The following is a 19,293-nucleotide window of genomic DNA, read 5'->3' on the forward strand; positions in this document are numbered from 1 at the left end:
ATTTACGGGTAAATTTGTAGACTTTAGTGAAAAAAAACAGATTTAAAAAATGTCTTTTTTCCTTATTTCACTAGTACTACATGTAAAGCCTCATTTACGTTGTAAAAAAATGTGCAGCCTCTAATACCATGTGCAAAGTTGGGACGTGGCGCGTGTCCTCATCCTGCCCTGTCGGAATTTCAACACCAACTCGACTGGAACCATGTATATACAGCCATATAAGAGGAGATTCCATATGGTTCGGTGGAAAAAGAGAAGGAGAAAAGGTCAGTGGCATACGATAGTATCTCATGATGACGTGGCTAACAACCAATACTAAGGGGTGTCTGGAAGGGAGGGACTAAACTTACTTCCAAACACTCCCATGGTCGTCGTGGAGGAGCCCAAACATACTGAGATACCCTACCTTAAATAGAATAAATCAAATAAGTTTAGAGTCAAAGATACATGGATCCATAACAAACGGACGTGACTATGACGAGACGGTAGCTGGAAAGACTCTCAGGTTCAGTTGCTATTAGTACACCTAACAGTGCTTCTCTTTTTTTTTCTTCTTATAGAGTTTTCTTTTGATTTACTATTCGATTTATAACAAGGTTTATATTTTGATAAAAATATTAAATTACTATTATAATGCCTCTAAATTATATTTAGATTTCATTAAATTACTTCTTAGATATATAAAAGTAAATTTAATAAAGTTTAAAAGTAATTTACTATAGAAGTAACTTGAAAGAAAAAGAAAGTAACTTGTCACGATAATAAGAGTAAATCTACTGAGGTAAAACATACATCTATCTAGAAATTATATTTAATAAACATATTATAGAACTAACTAATAAAGTAACCAGTTCACTTAATGTCTAAAAAGTAATTTAATCAAATACAAAAGTAATATATATATATATATATGACAAAAGTAAATTATATATATATATATATATATATATATATATATATATATATATATATATATATATATATATATATATATATATATATATATATATATATATATATATATATATATATATATATATATATATATATATATATATATATATATATATATATATATATATATATATATATATATATATATATATATATATATATATATAATAAAAGCAATTTACAACGTAAATATTTTTTTCTATCGTAATATAATCATGTAAGATTTTGTTATAAAGATTTAATTGCAACGAACACCAAGGTATAATCGGATTGTAGATCGGATAAATAGTTTAAGAAAAAATTCTATAAGAAGAAAAATAAAATATGCACTATGTACTAGTAGCAACGAGAGTGGTATCGGTTTAGATTTTACCATGGTTCACATGTCGGTGACTGACTTAAGTCAAAGGTTTTTTTAATCCGAATACAACCATGTAGAGTAGATCAGGCTAATGGAGAACTCCGAGGAGTGGTAATATAATGAAAATTCTGAAAAGAAAGATATCATATGTAGGAAAAATGGTATCACTGTATGAATTTTTTTACGATACAACTTTCTTTCATTTGAAAGATACAAAATTCACACCGTGCAATGAATGCCTTGGAATGCTAATGATCTTCCAGCAAAATTGAGTTTGTTCTTGGAATTTTCATCGTTTACACATGATAATAATCTTTAAATCTGTAAGTGTAGTTTTGTTTAGATCAGGTAATGTTGTAAACCAACACTAATTAATAAATATAAAAGTTTCGTACTGAAAGCTGGAATAGCTCAGTTGGTTAGAGCGTGTGGCTGTTAACCACAAGGTCGGAGGTTCAAGCCCTCCTTCTAGCGTATTTTTTCTTTTTTTTTATTTAACCACTTTTAAATTTATTCAAAGCACCAAAACTGTTTTGAATTTATTTTAATCACTTTTGAAATTGTCCAAAGCACCAAAACTGTTTTGAATTTATTTTAATCACTTTATTGTCTTCCTTTTGACATGTTTAAATTTATCCAAAGCATCCACCAAAACTGTTTTGAAGCATGATCACACGCATACTTACTAGACACACATATGTTATACTCCGGCGTGGCTAATGCACGCGTACGCGCCAGCTAAATATTTATTCAAAGCACCAAAAATGTTTTGAATTTATTTTAATCACTTTTGAAATTGTCCAAAGCACCAAAACTGTTTTGAGTTTATTTTAATCACTAAAAATGTTTTGAATTTGTCGATGGGTGGTACCGCGACTACGGTATTTGGATGGTATGGAGATCATTGGTACCAGGGTATACGCGAGATTGAGGTAAAAGAGATGGAGACATGGATTTTTATACAAGTTCAGATCCCTTATCTGACATATAATAGCCCTACATCCTGTTGGCCGAAGCCGGTGTTGCTCATTTATTCATCTAAATCATACAAATACAATAACTGGGATAACCTATCTAGCTGTCGTCGACTTGGTGGCATAGATAACCAACACGTAGTCGATGAGAGGGTAGTCTTCCTCCTCGAATCTATACTCGGCGAGATCTGAGATGGCGCTAGATCCCTCTTGCCGGCCTCCGTAGGCGCCGTCCAAGGGGGCTTGTATTTATACCCATAGGTGCCCCCTTATCAAGTAAAACTAGGGAAACCAATATAGATACAATCCGATTAGTCCTTGTTATTTCCATATAGAACTCTATTTGTTCTTCTTTATCCGGAACTCCTTCTATATACGAGATTTGTTTCCGTATAAGACATGGTATATGGTGGGGCTTGTGAGTTTGGTCAACTACTATTAGGTATGTGGTATCCATAACCATGACATAATTTATTTTAATCACTAAAAATGTTTTGAATTTATTTTAATCACTTTTGAAATTGTCCAAAGTACCAAAACTGTTTTGAATTTATTTTAATCACTTTTGAAATTGTCCAAAGCACCAAAATTGTTTTGAAGCATGATCACACGCATACTTACTAGACACACATATATTATACTCGGGTATGGCTAATGCGCGCGTACGCGCCAGCAATTTAGCTGGCACGCGCGTCATTTGCCCCCTCCCCTTTCTTTCTCGCTTTTTTTTTTCCGATTTTGGCGCTCGGATCCGGACACGTTTTTCTTTTTTTTTGCCGTTTCTTTCTAATTCTTTAATCTTTCACACACCTCTTTACAAATGTGGAGTTGAAAGTTTTTAATTTTAACTTCAAAGTTTTCAAATCTTGACTTGAATATTTTCAAATTTTGTGTTGAAAGTTTTTAAATTTGAGTTGAATGTTTTCAATTTTTAAGTTGAAAGTTTTCAAATATGGGTTGAAAATTTTAAATTTGAGTTGAAAGTTTTCAAATCTGGGTCAAAGTTTTTAGAATTTAAATTCACGTATAAATTTCTTTTCAATCTTTACTTAAAGAAAATCTTCATAAAAAACAAATCTTATCTTGATTATCTAAAACTAATGGATTTTTTTTACACGCTAAAACTAACAGATTAGTTAATGCGCTACGGAAAAAAAATCCCGATTAGGAATTCTGCTCTGGCATGCCATCTCCATGAATGCGCATGACTTGGGTGTGTGACCATGGAGGAAGAATAGTGAAGTAAATAAAGAAAGAGAGATTAAGAGGTTAATTATCTCATAGAATATTTCTTTGATTAGTTGTTGAAGATAAACTTAGAAACAAAACAGTAAACAAACAAGCTTAATCACGGCAACAACCAACAAATTAAGCTGCTTAGTTTGCTTTCCTATACATGTGCGCTGATTTCCAGCCCGAGCGAACGGTGGCGGCGCGGCTAGTCCACGCTACCGGCCGCGTTGGCGCTGGCCAGCTGCGCGCAAGCGCTCGGCAGTCGGGGCCATGCAAGAGTCACCAACTAGTACTGGCGTCGACGCGTCGTCAGTCCATGCTGCAACTCCGGGCGATGGCGTGCGACCGTGACGCGGGACCCGCTGCAGTTGGCACGCCGTTGAGGTGATGCTGCACCAGGGCGGAGGCGCGCACCGATACAGAGTCCCGCGAATTGGTCGCGCGGGATCGAGGCAGTCACGCGTGTTGACGTCGCGCGAGTGCTCCTTCCGTCTGTGAGCTGCGTGGAAAATGTAAATATTTCAAAGATATATATGCAAATTATATTTCAATAAAAAAGTATATTTTAGAATTTAATTCCCGACTACTCCATATATCTCTATCTCCACTATTATAAAAATTAAAGATGATTTTATCAGAATTTTGATACATCATCCGTGTTGAATCGGTTTCATTTTTTTATGTTAAATCTTTTTTTTTCTTACACCATAGTGTTCCTCTTATCCGAGACGCGCACGAATTAATTGGCTTGCACCTTTTCACGTGGCGATCGTGCCCACGCCTAAGTCCATTTTCCACACGCGCCCTTTGCGCGCTGCCTCGATTGGGCCCGTAACATCCTCGCATGCGTGATTTTCCTCATGCTTGATTGGACCCGTGACGCCCTCGTGCACGATTTTCCCTTGCCACATGTTCGATTAAAATTGTGTCCCCCTCGCCCACAATTTAAAAATTAAAGATGTTTGTGTAAAAACTATGGTATGTCGTCCGTATCTGATTCCCGCCCCACGTAACATTAATTAACTCGTCAGCGAATTGCGAAAAAGAGTCCTTGTGATGTGGATACCAACATAATGTAACTCGTAAAGTCCGTGTGGATATCACGTACGATGTTGCCCAAATCATCCATTCTATTCGTATTTACACGGCGTGATTTCTGGGACATGTTAGCATGATTTCAAGTCGTCTCCACACATGCTCGTACGTACTATCAGGGATACCGTTGCAATAATCCATAAGAATCAGTTTTACTTTCGAAAAGAATATGCCAACTGAAATAAAGGATGATCGAAATTGCCGATTAAGTCCGTCATCAATTTCTACTCGACTTCAGATAAAGCAAGACGACAAATCGAGCTTGTGTTTGAAGGCCCTATTATTTGGCTTATGCTTATTTCTATAAGACAAAATTTAAATTTCAACTTTTTTGTTTTTTATCGTATTTTATTTATATCATTTGCTTTTGAGTCGCTACAAACATGTATATAAAATATTTGCCCAAAAATAGTCTTTTATTTGGTAATAAGTGATTCGGATAAGCACGAATAAACAAAATAATGGGTTGTGATTATTTATCCACCGACATATGTATAAATTAAATTGGTTGGGCATCTTTTCTAGTTTTACAAAAAGTACGAATTACCCTTAGATTCAAAAACCAAATATCTTTTACTCTCAATCATTAATACCGGATGAATAATTTCCCTAACTTAATAACTTCCTTAACTTAATCCGGGGTGGTTTTGTTACTACGTGGCAGTCCAACCATCTTTTTTTAAAATTCGGTGGGACCCACTTATCAGATTCCCCTACCTCTCACCCTCTCTCTATAATAGGTGGGTCTCATCAATCTTTTTTAAAAAACATTGACTGAACTGCCACGCAGGACCAAATCCAATGTAAAAAAAGTAGGGCCAAAACAACTGCATATTGAGTTAGAGGGTTCTTCAACGGGTATTAATAGTTAGGGGTGAAAAATGTCTGATTTTCAGGTCAAGAAGGATAATTCGTACTCATCTAATAATTCATGGGTGTAATTCGGATTTTTTCCCTATATTTATACTAATTGCATGTGTGCTTTACTATTGAAAATAACTCTTTTATGTATGATTCTATCCTATTTCTCTTCAAAATACAAGTTTATTATGCAAATTCTTCCGTGGTGGCAAAATTGTTCCAAAAACCACACAGGTTTTGTTCCCAGCAATATTAGCACACGTATAATTTATTTTAATCCATAGTGAAGCACATATGCTGTATGCACATGTTTATGTATTTAGCTACTCACTTCGTCCTAAAATATAACAATTTTTAGCATTTAATATTTATTCCAAAATATAATAACTTTTTCATCTATATTCTCTTTTCAACCAATCATAATATTTCACCATTCAAACTCTCCACATATTTTCTCTTCTCAACCAATCAAACCCTCTCACATTCAATTCTACCAACTTTCTTAATCCCTATGTCCAACCCCATAACTCTTATATTTTAGGACCGATGTAATACATTTTTAAAATACACTACATATCAACATGTGCAGGTGTGCTACATATTTTAAATTAATATATCATCTCAGTATTCATTAATTCAGATTTTAAAATTATTAAATCGTACAAATATCATAATGGCGATTCCACATTAAGCACAACTCGGTACTTATTAACTTTAAATTTCTAAAATATTAAATAATAAAAACTAATTGAGACTCTAGACCAAATATAACTCAAAATTAAGTATTTAATTGTTAATGCTAATTTCAAATTTTGGATTATTAAATCAAGAAAGAAAATACTATAACTGACACTCTATATATACTATGTACAACTTGGTCATTATTAATTCCGAAATTTAGAGCTATTAAATCAGTATTCAGTAAAATTTGGTGTTTATTAACTATGAATTTCAGAATTATTAAATAAATAATAAAAATAATATAACTGAGACTCCATATCTAGTAGCTAGTACATTCTACATTTATTATTTCCCAACTATAAAACTTTTACAACATTAAAATGCGAAAAATGAGAGTCCAAAGGAAGTACAAATTGACATTGATTAACCTAATTAAATTTGATAAATCCACATACTATGTGCTGGAATTAATATCTCAGTTATACATTCATTGAGTTAGTGTTGGACTGGAAAGTTAGTTGACAACGGTATATGCAAAGCTAGCAATAAAAGAAAAATATATTCCCTTTAGATACAACAGCTGGAATAGCTCAGTTGGTTAGAGCGTGTGGCTGTTAACCACAAGGTCGGAGGTTCAAGCCCTCCTTCTAGCGCCTTATTTTTTTTATTTTCAATTTCTTACTCACTTTTTTTTCCTCAAATCACTCACTCTCTTTTTAATTTCTTACTCTCTTCTTTTTTTCTCAAATCACAATACGCTCTTTTTAATTTCTTACTCTCTTACTCTCTTCTTTTTTTCTCAAATCACAATACGCTCTTTTTTTTCCCTCAAATCACTCACTCTCTTTTTAATTTCTTACTCTCTTACTCTCTTCTTTTTTTCTCAAATCACAATACCCTCTTTTTAATTTCTTACTCACCTTTTTTTTCTCAAATCATTCACTCTCTTTTTAATTTCTTACTCTCTTACTCTCTTTTTTCCTTGTTTTTTTCCTTTTTAATTTCTTACTCACCTTTTTTTTCCTCAAATCACTCACTCTCTTTTTAATTTCTTACTCTCTTACTCTCTTTTTTTCCCAAATCACAATATCCTCCTTTTAATTTCTTACTCACCTTTTTTTTCTCAAATCACTCCCTCTTTTTAATTTATTACTCTCTTACTCTCTTTTTTTTTTCAAATAACTATACCCTGTTTTTAAAACTAAGGGGTTGTATGCAAAATAAAAAAAACATTTTAAGTAGCTTTTGTCTAAACCAAAATTTCACCAATCTTTAAAGCATATATGTTGTGGACACATCTATATCTCTAAACCAATATTTAGCATACTGTGAGATTACCTCGCAGTTACCTGGTAACCATCTCTTTTTTTAAAATCCTTTATTTCTTGTTAAGTTTATGGTTTTCATGATAACCACACAGTTACCACCGTATCTCTGCATCTGGTTATAGCCGTAACCCCCTACGAACCCTGCATCCAACACATTAGTGAGATAAAGCATGAATAGCCTTTGTGCATGCAAATTAACTACTACACCATGCTTCCATCTTTTTCCAGCATGAAGTGACACAAGCATGGCGACCGGCCGAAAAGACAAGCACTAGGGTTTGGTTTGCATATGTACATGCACGCACGTACTGTGGTCGCTACTGGTCCATCAAGCTAGCTTCTTCTGCATCATGCACGCTTGGCAACTTAGGTCCCCATCTCTCGATGTCGATGTGTATACGCTTCACAGATAAGGCCCCACCACTTTGAGTTAACTGAGCTTGAACATTTCGTGAAATTAACGACCTTTGGTAGATGGAGGAGCAGAGATGATCAACGTGACAACGTGCGTGCAATTATGTCTTCAGTGCTACCTTGTTCAAATTTCCTAGTCTTTTTGCCCCTGCTGATGGGTGATGTAAGTTGTAGTAGTAGGTTGAGTCTCTTGCCTTTTGGTTTCGATGCTTTGATCTGTGAGTAAAAAACAGGATGGTGCTTTGGTCCTTGGGTCTGAACTGGAATCCCCAGTTAGTTTTATTCAGTAGTTGTTCTACTATGTTTGTTTTCGGGCTTTCCTTTCAAATCCGGGTAATGAAAGCTACTTTCCTAAAAAAAAAAGTTTCAGTACACGTAAGCATCCATATATCAGACATATTAGATCGATCTTAATTAGAACATGGTATAAATTAAAGAGCACGATCAAAAGAATACGTACATTCACACAATAGTACTATACCCCCCCCTCCTTTAATATTTGACTACATAAAAAAAATAGTGGGAGTATATCACAAATCAATTATGTATACTAGCATAGGAATATTAATGTCCTATGGTACTGGTAGAATAGTAAAGTCCTATGGTATGTCCTATGGTAATCAATTATGTATGGTATAGGATATTACTATTCCTATGTTAGTATACATAATTGATTTGTGATATACTCTGTCTATCCTAAAATATAAGGGATTTTAGACGGATGGGATACTTATTAGGATTACGAATAGGCAGGCTCTTTATCCACATTTGTAGTATTAGAAAATGTCCTATTCATCTAAAATCTCTTATATTTTAGAATAGGGCTATTCATCTAAAATCTCTTATATTTTGGAATGGAGGAGTAGGTGATATTGTTATGGTGTGATATTCTGATGGGTCCAAATGATCTCACTGATGTTTCTGCAGAGAGCGTATGCAGAGCATTTGCTCCAGTAGTCGATCCGGTCCACACTTTAGTCGTGAATGAGTAAAATGCGTCTCACTATGATTGGTGGAAGCGTCGGCTCGGTAGTGCCTGTCTTACTCAACATGTATGCATGATCATCTAGATCAGACTTTACAATATCGGGCCTCATCGATGGAACTTCCTGTTGGGTTGGTTGTATATAACGTATGACCGAATTATTGTATATAAGATAAATTGTTTGATTTTTTTTAGGGAGAGAAATTGTTTGATTGGCTGGATTAGATGAAATATGGTTACTCTTCTCTCGCGTGATAAGGTTAATTACCCTCACAACTCGAGGATATCCTGAATTCTATATTAATAATGTTTCAATTTATAAACTTAAAGGATATCCTGAATTATATATTAATGTTTCACCGATTTACCTCTTTGAGGCAGAGGAAGATCACCACGGCAATAGCTGCAGGATTTTTTTTCTGAGCCTGAGGGATTAGTTCGGTGAGGTGTTTTACCTGAGCGAACTAGGCCAAACATCCTCTTTGGGGCAACCAAACGTACAACCATTGTTTGCATCCACCCATGCGAGTGGGTTTTTTTAATTTTATGTTATCCTCATGAATAGTGTGGTGTGTTCTTAAATGCCACTCTCCTAAATAATCGGATTATTTGCTACCTTGGCGCATCAAATTGTTTTCATTTTGCCATTTTGACTGGCTAACTCAGCAAATCAGATGAAAAATTACCACCTTGCCCTCATCTTTTTCCTATCGCATACCCAATCTTGGAGGAGATGGAGGATGCGGAGAAGCAATAACGGAGGATAGGGCTGCGGCGGCAGGAACCTAAGGCACTGGCGCTCCTCTTCTTTCTCAACTTCAATGTGGTTATAGCAATGACGACGTGCCGATAACAGTATCTGAGGAGGAGGCAGAATGATCGACACTGGTGTAGGCACCGCTAGAGAGGAGGACGTCTGGGGCCACTGCTGTCAGAGGGGAGGGAGGCCCATGGCCGCCACCATTGTCGGAGGGGAGCGGGGCCCGGTGCCATTACCACCGGAGGGACGCAGCTGCCGCTGTCGTCAGAGAGGAACTGGGCACGGGGCGGTCGCTACCGAAGGGGGGTTGGGCGTGAGGCCGCCGTCGGAGGGGAGGGGCTCACGGGACCACTGCCAGATCTCGTCGTTGTTTTTGGGCTTGGGTAAAAGGAAGAAAAGGGACAACGTGGTCATTTGCGACTTATTGCCACGTCAGTTTGCTGAGTTGGCTAGATAAAATGGCAAAATAAAACTAATTTGATGGGCTTGGGTGACAAATAATCCAAGTTATTTGGAAGGATGGTATTTAAGAACTAGAGTTTTTATGGTCCAGCGCTCGGTACTGGTACCGCCCGGTACCAAAATCATCGAACTGTTGAATCCGGCATGGGTAGGATCGGGAGAAAAAATGAGCAAGGGTGGCGGGGCCGCGTTGTCGATCTAGGCAACGGCATCGTTGAAGTCCAGGCGGCGACGGAGTTGAAGTCCAAGCAGCGACGTCGTTGATCCAGGCGGCGGCGGCTCGTTGTTCCCGGTGGCGGTGGAGTTGAAGTCCAGGCGGCGGCACCGTTGATCTAGGCGACGACGGCTCGTCGTTCCTGGTGGCGGTGGAGTTGAAGTCCAGGCGGCGGCGGTGGCGTTGAAGTCATCGATCCTGGCGGCGAGGACTCATCGATCCTGGCGGAGTTGAATCCCGGCACCGACTGGCGGAGGAGAAGGAATCCCGGCTCCGACGGGAGGCTAGAGGAGGAGTCCTTCCTGGCACCTGCGGGCGGAGATGGAGGATTTCTTCCCGGCACCAAGGGATGCGCTCGTCGATCCCGACACTCCAGGCGGCAGCGGCTCGTCATTCCCGGTGCCGGCGGAGTTGAAGTCCAAGCGGCGGCGGCTCGTCATTCCTGGCGGCGGCGGTGGCTCGTCGTTCCTAGTGGCGGTGGTGGCGTCGATCCAGACGGCGATGGCGTTGAAGTCGCCGATCCACGAAGTTGTTGCACGTTTGCGCTTCCACCTCTGTTCTCTGGAGGTACCGTAGCAGGAACAAAATTGGTACCTTGCGGTACCAAACTCTACCAGCCGTTGGATCCGGTTAGATCCAACGACCAGGATTTTGGTACCGGTCCATACTGGTATCGACTGTTGGAAGGTAAAAATGCTCATTTGAGAACATACCATCCGGGAGGATGGCATGGCGTAAAGTCCACGACCTCTCACCCTCCGTATCTCATACAGACAGATAACCAATTAACCATACACGCCCATATATACCAGTACCAGATACACAGTGCAGTACTAAAAAAATACTAAGCTAGCTATCTGTACAGTAGGCACGAGTGTTTCCGTCATGGCGTCAATTCATTGACAAGGGCAAAAGGAAATGCCCTTTCCGTCACACTCATGGATTGAAGAGCCTTTAGGCCTCGTTTGAAACAAGGAAAAACCATAAAGAATTTTATTGTCTGAAATATTTTATGGAGCTATCTGAAATAAAGGATTGTTCTCTGCCCTTCCTGTGAAATGAACCATTCTAGATCAAACATGTTTTTCTCTCCATACGTATAGACTATAGAGTTTCTCTTTTTTTTCCCGTGCGTTAATCAAATGACAGTTTGAAATTTTTCTATGATTTAAAATCCCATAGGAACCCAATGAGTATGATATTCTATTCCTACGTTTTAAAGAGACCCTTTAAATATATATCTCTCTACATAGTGATCAGTCTGGGGCTCTAGGCTGAGTTCGAACCAATAGTTTCATAGTGACTCATTAGCATATAATTAATTAAGTATAGCTAATAAAAACTTGAAAATAGATTAATATATTTTTAAAGTAATTTTTAAATATATTTTTTAAAAGAATACTCCATTCGTTTCAGGTTATAAGAAATTTTGACTTTAGTCAAAGTCAAACTGCTTTAAATTTGATCAAGTTTGTATAAAAAAATAGTAACATTTTTAACCCAAGATAAATTTATTATGAAAATATATTCAATTATTGATTTGATGAAACTAATTTCGTATTATAAATATTACTATATTTGTTTATAAACTTAGTCAAACTTAATACAGTTTGACGTCTTATAACCTGAACGGAGGGAGTACCGTTTAGCAATTCCACAAACTTACTCGAACCAGATATTATAGGTTGGTAACCTGCCCATCCGAGCAACGTTGCAGCATGGACTTTAAGATGTAACGTGTGTATGACAGGTGAGACCAGATATTAATAGTATAGTAAACAAATATTGTATGAATTGGCTATTATACTGGTTTTAGATAATTTGAAGCTAGTAGCTGGCTATTAAACTTGCTCTTAAGCTCCAGCCTGCAGGCAGCACTAGCAGCGGCACTGACGGCATGTGTGTGCATGCAATGCAGCTGCTCTTGTTTGTCCCGGCTTCCCTGTACGTATGTGTTTCCGTGTTAATTTCTGTCTCTTTTTCAGACAACCTCTCGCACTGACGTACCTGAATAAAGTCCAAACCTTCGGCTTTTTCTCCCCTTCTCTCACACACACTTTTTCTTCCTTCCCACTTTGCAAGATCCCCTCTCCATTCTCTGATTCTTCTCTCCTCCTCTCATGGTCTCTTGTGGCACATGGACACTGCTCGTCCAGTCCATCCCTTGCGTGTGCATGGCGAGAGCATCCGCGGCCTCCTCCTCCTCCTCCTCCTGTTCGTCGTGCAGTGCTCGCTGCTCAGTTGCTGTTTGGCGCATGCCGCCGCCGCCGCCGACGCCGTCGACAGGGACGACCCCGTTGTGACGGCGACGGCCGGCCGGGGCCGGCGGTTTCTCCCATCGCCGGCGCTGCAGCTGCACTCCGTGCAGGTGAATGTGGCGGCTCATCCGTGGAGCAAGGAGAGGAGGAGGAGCAGAAGAAGAAGAAGAAGAAGAGCCGCCACGTTGATGGCCGTGAGCAAGCATCAGGTGCCCACCGGCGCCAACCCGGACTCCAATTAGCTAGGCAGTAATTAATTAGCTAATTAACCTAGTAAAGAACACTGCGAGAGCTCTATTTGCCCCTGCCATGCATTCTGTGAGATGTGATGAGATGTCATGAGCGATCTACCGTGTATGTATGTATGTTTTAGCTTGTTGAGCCTAATATGTTATTTTCGTCTTATTTAATTTATTTATGTCATGATTTCTTTTCATTTTATCTTTATGTTCAGCGTTTTGATCCTGTTTTTTCCCTTAACCTTTCTCTACTACTAGTAATGTATGTTTTCCACAAAATATATCATATGGAGTATGCACAATCACTCACACATTCGTAAAACGGAATCTATGTTTTCAAATTTATATAACATTCTTGTCCACCTATAACTTGAAGAAAGTAACCAACATTATACAATTGCAGCCTCGCATGGAACTAGAACTACTAGTGAAGTAGTAAAATTACCAAAGGTCTGAACGAAACTAAAAACATGGAGCAAATAGTAAATATGAACATTAACTTACAAAAATGGAGTAAAATTTGTAGATAAATAATTTATAGCCAGGGAAAATGGAAATTCCAGCGGTTTTTGAAACAGGGCCCTAATTATCGAATGGGTCGCCTCCATCACCTCCATCCGCGCCATCGCCGTCTCCACCGCCGTCGATCATCATCGGCGCCGCCACCACCTTGTCGTCGTCCGGAAAGACTTCGTTGTACTTAAGGACGGTGTTGTCCTCGAATTTGAACTCGAATTCGCCATCCATGATATGGTTTACCATTTCGGCTATTCGTTCGGTGTCAAGCTCCGCGACGCCCAGCTGTGTGTCGCCGTCGCCGTCGGCTATGGCGCCGTAGCCGTCCTCGCCATCCACAAGCAACGCTGGCTGCGGCTCCTGCGGTTGATGCTGATGCTCGTGCTGCGCCTGGACGCCGCCGTTGTAGCCGGCGAGCTCCGGGTGGTTGTAGTTGCTGCCGGCGGCGTCATGCGGAGGCGAGAGCCGGTGGTGGTTGTCGACGGCTGGTGGTGGCGCCGGTGAGCTCGTCGGCGGCGTCATCGGTTCCGGCGGGATCGCCGCGGTGGGCAACGGGTGTTCCAGCATGTACGACGTTGGATTCGCCGCCATCCCGAGGTAGCCGTCGTGCTGCACAGGCTCGCCGTTCGGTGACGGCCACCACCCCGTCGGCGAGCTCTGCGGCTCCTCCCAGCTGATCGTGCTAGGAGACGGCGGCGCCACGGCGCCGTACGTGATCTCGAACTCGTCGTACCAGTCTTGCAGGAGCTCCGACGACGGTGTAGACGCCTGCGACGTCGAGGCCATGTTCGCCTGGTCCGCCATGGACATCATCCCTCCAGCCAGGCCCGGCAATGATAGTGGCAGCGGCATCGCCGACGACGACCCGGCCATGCCCGGCATCTGCTGTGCAGGCAGCGACATCGCAGACGACGATCCGGCCAGGCCCGGCAATTGCAGTGGCAGTGGTAGCGACATCGCCGACGACGATCCGGCCAAGCCCAGCAATTGCAGTGGCAGTAGCGGCGTTGATGACGACGGTCCGGTCATGTCCGGCAATTGCAGTGGCAGTAGCGGCGTTGCTGATGATGGTCCGGCCATGTCCGGCAATGGCCGCGGTGGCGTAGGAGGTGACAGTGCCGACGACGTGGAGGGCTCGTCCGTGCTCGACGCCGCGGCGGCAGCGTTCACCGGTTCTTCGTCCTCCTTCCTTTTGATCTTGTACAAGCGGTACACGGCAAGGTCCTCAAGCTTGGCAAAATCCACAGAAATTGATCCGCCCAAATTAGCACAAATTGCATCCAAAATTCAAATTCAAACAACAAAAATCGATCAATCCACTTGAGCATAATTAGTAAATTACAAGACGAACATAACAAAATGTTTAAATATACTCGCTCTGTTTTATATTATATACAAGTCGATCTTGACTTTCTCTTTTTTTAAGTAAAACTTTTTAAGTTTAACCAAAATATAATAATACTTTTAACATAAAACAAACATATTATCAAAATATATTCAATATTCAATGTTTACATTTAATGAAAATGATTTTATATTGTAGATGTTGAAAATGAGTTTAACTTGAAAAAAATGTCAAAACGACTTATAATACAAAATATAATGGAGGAAGTAGATTGCAACGTAACGCAGATTGATTTAAGTTTAAATTCGAATTAGATCAACAAGGACTACTTGGTTTTTTGAGCCATCAATGATCTTGGTAAACTCGTGCATGCCCCAATTGGTCTTGATGGGGTTCTGGTCACCCTCGAACCTACGCTCGTAGAACACCATGGTGAGCTTCTGGCCGACGTCGATACCGCCAACCTTCTTGCTCCTCAACGTCTTGCTCCCACCAGACGCCTTCCACGTCCCGCCCTTCGCCACCCGTGTCGGCCGCCTCTTGTTCCTTGCCTTTGTCGTGAACTGCCTCCTGCTAAAGAAGTAGATGTACCCATCCTCCTCATTCCCGATGTACGTCTCTACACACGTCATCACCATAGAAGAAGAAGAGGAGGAGGACGGTGATTGATGAAGGGTGAAAGAGAGAGGTAGAGAGGCGGCGGCGAAGCGGGCATACCATGGAGGAGGGCAGGGTGGAATTCGAGGATCCTGATATGCTCGAAGACGTTGTTGAGGGCGCCGGGGAGCTGGCTGCGGACGAGCTTGCACCTGAGGATGGCGAAGAGCTCCAGGTCCTTGGGGACGAAGTAGCAGCCGACAGGCATGCCGTGCCGGTTCTTGCCGTACTCGGGCACCACCTTCTCCTTCCCCTTCCACTTCCCATTGTTGTTGCCATCGCCGCCGCCGCCGCCGCCTCCTCCTAGTGGTTGTTCTGCCATGGCGGGCGAGTTAGTTGGTCAGAGTTGTAGTTAACCAGGAGAAGGAGAGAGGATTAATTAGTCAGCGAGATAGAGAGAGCTAGCCGAGCCGTGATCAGTCGCGGCGGCGGCGCTCGCGCGTGGCGTGGCGTGGCGAGGGCTGCATATTTGAGGGGAGGGCGTGAGGCGGCTGTTTGATTCGAATTCAATTTGGGGGGGAAATTGAAGGGGAGTAAGAGTAGGAATACGGTGCAAATATGATGTAAGAGACCGGCTGCTATTTCCAATTTTGGTATGCAACATGACAGCCAGCCGGAGACGACGACGGCGGCGGCGAAGGACGGAGAGCTCGCCGTCTGATTGAGCCGGTATGACCTTCTTCCTGATTTTCTCGCAGAGCTCCCCTGATTCGACCACCTGCTCAGTCCCCTCCCTCTAGCGACGGATTTCGCCGCCGTGAACTCGCCGACAGCTTCCCCTCCTCGGCCGCCGCCGCGCAGGAGGGGGATTGGTCGAGTGTGCCACCAGCCTCACGGCTCCCGACGGCCATAGCCCCCCTTCTCTCTTCCCACTTACTTTGCCCCCCCTAAATTTCTCTTGATTTGGGAATTCCGCCGGGATTCCTCGAAGCAGACGCTGTGATTTAGGGATTTAGAAGCTGCGTGGCTGTTCTGTAACTTCTGTTTAGTGAAGAGAAGTTTATTTGGGTTCTCTTATGTGTTGGTGTGTCGATGACCTTCTTTGCGGTCTCTCTGATTACTTGCAGTGGTGCTTGTTTCACAGATGGAGATGGGGATGAATTCTGTGCAGCCAAATGCTCAGTTTCATGTGCCGCACAAGTCCCTCTCGTTGGATATATGTAAGAGCCTTTGCTCTAGTAACTTTTAAGCATATATGATGAGTGCATTGCATATGATTGCGATAAAAACACCTTCAAGAAAACAGTCTGATAAACTGTTCCTGGATTAGAACTCAATTCAACATGTCATCGCATATCGTTAGCCATTGCCCGTAAGAACAAGTTTGTTCTGTCGTTGGATCAGAACATGATCTGCATTGGCTATCATTGCTTTGTCGATTGTTATCACTTTGGCAAATTGTCACTGTCTAGTCCTTGCAAGAACCACATCTGCATTGTTTGGTGTTAGTTATTTCAGTTCTTTGCGTGCAGCTAACTTATTTTCCTTCTTGGTTTTCTAGGGCAATAAGACAGATATTGTTATCAGCAAGTATGAGGGTAGCTTTATGGTTAGTTACACCTTGCAAGTGTTATTTATTCGATTGGATGACAAGTTTTCACATATAAAATATGCTCACCTAATCATAAAATCTACAGGTGATGGTGACACAAATAGGATGCATGGGAACCATATTAGCTGCCAGGTATGTTTTTTATTCTCCCATATAACATGGTTTATTTTGGGCATTGCTAGTTCAGGATAGACAATTCTTTCCATGCTTTTAGTACTATCGAAATTTGAAACCTTTAGCTCTCAGCTTTTTGCTGATGTTTCTGAAAGAACAGTGAGAATCCATCCACAATTCCGCATACATATGTTGGTGCGTTTATCCCCTAGTTGCAAAAAGGCTAGGAAACTGTTGAGCATAGATTTCGGAGTGCATGTCAGGTCATAACTCATAACCTCATGATGCTACAGTTTATACAGGATAATGCTTCTGTTATTTCTTAAACACGATAGATGATAGTTGACAGCTAGTACTTTATTGATGATGTACCATTGTAGTTGTTATTATGTGCTGTATTTCCTGTCACTTTAGTATTTCTGATCATGCTTTCTTGCTCATTAATAGGAAAGATGAAAGTGTTTTTTCTGATCCAACCTACAATGTTCTTTTTGGAAAGAGGGATGAGGTAAGGTTATTATACTGTTCAATGTAGGGTCTGACCATAGATAGATCTAATGAATGTGCATATTGTTGTGATCACAGCCGTTACTACTAGCTTGTGCACGCCAACTTATCGAACACATAAGGTAAGATTCCCTCCCACCCCACCCCATATATCCGAAGAACTTCTTGTATGATATATGCTTGCTTCTCATGCAACTAAAAATTAAACTTCATGCCAATTTCGTGGATAAGAAATATAATTGAAACTGTGTCTGCATCTGCCTATGATTCCATTAAATTTTGAATGTAATTTTCACCAATAAGCTCCACTTCTTCTAAGCTGCTCTTGGCTGAGTTCGTTTGCATGAGTTCCCAACTCACTCTGACCGTTTTTCGCGCGCACGCTTTTCAAACTACTAAATGGTGTATTTTTTGCAAAAAATATTCTATACGAAAGTTGCTTTAAAAATCATATTGATCCATCTTTCAAAAAAGAATTAGCTAATATTTAACTAATCATGCTCTAATGAATCGCTCCGTTTTTTGTGCGGGAGGGATTTGCTCCCAACAAGAAGTAACAAACACATCCTTAGATGCAAATGTCTCCAGCAATGGCCCTTTTAATTGTGGTCAATGATTTTTTTATCTCACGCAACTATTGTGACACTTCGGTTGCTGAAGTTAGTTACATAATTTGTCCAGCTCTGATTTGTAAACTGTCCTTTGGCACCTGTACCACACTCCATTTTCTTACAGACACGGTCATTGATGATATCTCTTGGTCTGAAGGATCATTCCCAGGTATTATTTGAACTTCCCTTCATATGACTGTAATTCTCCGTGTTTTTCTCCTGAATCTTGCCAAATCAGCGAGCATGGTCGACTGTACTGTGCATATCAGTGTTTCTGAGGTTAGACCCCATTATTTTGCATTGGAATCAATAGTATTCTCGTGCATGTATCTCAAACAATTTTGTTACTTCTGCAGGCAACAATGAAATATATTGTTTCCACCATAATTGAGAACCGCCTATAGTAATAGTTTTGCATATCGAGCTGGGGTTGGAATGGCTGGGCACATATCTATTCACTTCATCAACAGAGATGTTGACATGATTAGTGCTGAGCAATTAACACTCTCTTACCAATCTAGAATTTTGTAACTATGATTTCTTCGGAGTCGATGTATCACAAAGTAGTTATATAACCAAAGTTATAGCGAGAATTGCACTACTAGCTTTGATGAGTATTTCATCTACGAACTTCTGAATGCTAATGGTTGTATTCATGTTGCTTTGCTAATTTGTGGCCTAAAATCGCTCGTTGAGCTCAGCAAGCTTGGACCTCATTGGCATTCTATATCTAAGCTCATGCCCCAGCTCGAGATCCTCACCAGATCGCATGCCAACAATGGACTTCGCACATCCTTTTGGAATGACTGCTGGCTCACCGACAAATGCTTACGTCTACAGTACCCTGCTCTCTTCTCGCACTCCCTGTTCCAGGCGGCGTCGGTGTCTTGGACGCTTTCAAGGTCCATCGGCTCTACTTTGGCACCACGACTGTTCACAAGAGCTGTCCCAGCTTACACTGGCTTTGCAAGATGTTTCCCTCTCGGGGGAAGAGGACCTCAGATTATCGCCGCTTTCACAACAAGGTGATCTCACTACGAGGGAGATTTACCATACCCTATTGCCACCGTCAGAAACAGATCTAGTTCACAACTTCATCTGGAAGAATGCCTCACCTCCAAAGTTTAAATTCTTTGCATGGTTGCTCTCAAAGGACCGATTGTCAACTGCCA

At 40.9% G+C, this 19,293-nt stretch overlaps 2 protein-coding genes and 2 non-coding genes across 9 annotated transcripts; 3 read left to right on the forward strand and 1 right to left on the reverse strand.

The window, feature by feature from the left end:
- Positions 1-1,715: 1,715 nt before the first annotated feature.
- Positions 1,716-1,789, forward strand: TRNAN-GUU (transfer RNA asparagine (anticodon GUU)). Its single transcript has one exon. It is a non-coding gene; the product is annotated as a tRNA-Asn (tRNA).
- Positions 1,790-6,738: 4,949 nt separating this feature from the next.
- TRNAN-GUU (transfer RNA asparagine (anticodon GUU)) lies at positions 6,739-6,812 on the forward strand. The gene has a single exon. It is a non-coding gene; the product is annotated as a tRNA-Asn (tRNA).
- Positions 6,813-13,136: 6,324 nt separating this feature from the next.
- On the reverse strand, positions 13,137-15,659 carry LOC4326803 (uncharacterized protein PB18E9.04c). 2 transcript variants are annotated; one of them, XM_015795691.2, is made up of 3 exons: positions 15,398-15,659; positions 15,010-15,299; positions 13,137-14,565 (listed from the first exon to the last, which is right to left on the reverse strand). In XM_015795691.2, exons 1-3 carry the CDS (start codon positions 15,657-15,659, stop codon positions 13,402-13,404), a joined length of 1,716 nt encoding a protein of 571 aa, XP_015651177.1. In that variant the 3' UTR covers positions 13,137-13,401. The 2 variants fall into 2 exon arrangements, with proteins under 2 accessions (XP_015651177.1, XP_015651245.1); XM_015795759.2 differs by lacking the exon at positions 15,010-15,299 and having other exon boundaries at positions 15,398-15,616.
- Positions 15,660-15,864: 205 nt separating this feature from the next.
- On the forward strand, positions 15,865-18,722 carry LOC4326804 (uncharacterized). 5 transcript variants are annotated; one of them, XR_001548592.3, is made up of 8 exons: positions 15,865-16,006; positions 16,422-16,497; positions 16,839-16,886; positions 16,975-17,021; positions 17,451-17,511; positions 17,589-17,632; positions 18,192-18,400; positions 18,478-18,722. XR_001548592.3 is itself a non-coding variant. In XM_015795976.3 (8 exons), the coding sequence occupies exons 2-7, from the start codon at positions 16,453-16,455 to the stop codon at positions 18,256-18,258; spliced, it is 258 nt and encodes an 85-aa protein (XP_015651462.1). In that variant the 5' UTR covers positions 15,865-16,006; positions 16,422-16,452; the 3' UTR covers positions 18,259-18,290; positions 18,478-18,722. The 5 variants fall into 5 exon arrangements, 3 of the variants coding, with proteins under 3 accessions (XP_015651462.1, XP_025881042.1, XP_025881044.1); XR_001539670.3 differs by having other exon boundaries at positions 18,192-18,290; XM_015795976.3 differs by having other exon boundaries at positions 18,246-18,290.
- The last annotated feature ends 571 nt before the right edge of the window (positions 18,723-19,293 follow it).

Source organism: Oryza sativa, chromosome 1 (assembly GCF_034140825.1).
Source record: "Oryza sativa Japonica Group chromosome 1, ASM3414082v1".
NCBI classification, from domain to species: Eukaryota; Viridiplantae; Streptophyta; class Magnoliopsida; order Poales; family Poaceae; genus Oryza; species Oryza sativa.

Coding starts and splice junctions, on each gene's coding strand:
- LOC4326803 (XM_015795691.2), bottom strand. CDS start 15,659: ATGGCAGAACAACCACTAGGAGGAGGCGGCGGCGGCGGCGGCGATGGC. Junction 15,300..15,397: donor CCACCCTGCCCTCCTCCATG/GTATGCCCGCTT, acceptor TGACGTGTGTAG/AGACGTACATCGGGAATGAG. Junction 14,566..15,009: donor TTGATGGCTCAAAAAACCAA/GTAGTCCTTGTT, acceptor GATTTTGCCAAG/CTTGAGGACCTTGCCGTGTA.
- LOC4326804 (XM_026025257.2), top strand. CDS start 16,453: ATGCTCAGTTTCATGTGCCGCACAAGTCCCTCTCGTTGGATATAT. Junction 16,498..16,838: donor GTCCCTCTCGTTGGATATAT/GTAAGAGCCTTT, acceptor TTGGTTTTCTAG/GGCAATAAGACAGATATTGT. Junction 16,887..16,974: donor AGTATGAGGGTAGCTTTATG/GTTAGTTACACC, acceptor TAAAATCTACAG/GTGATGGTGACACAAATAGG.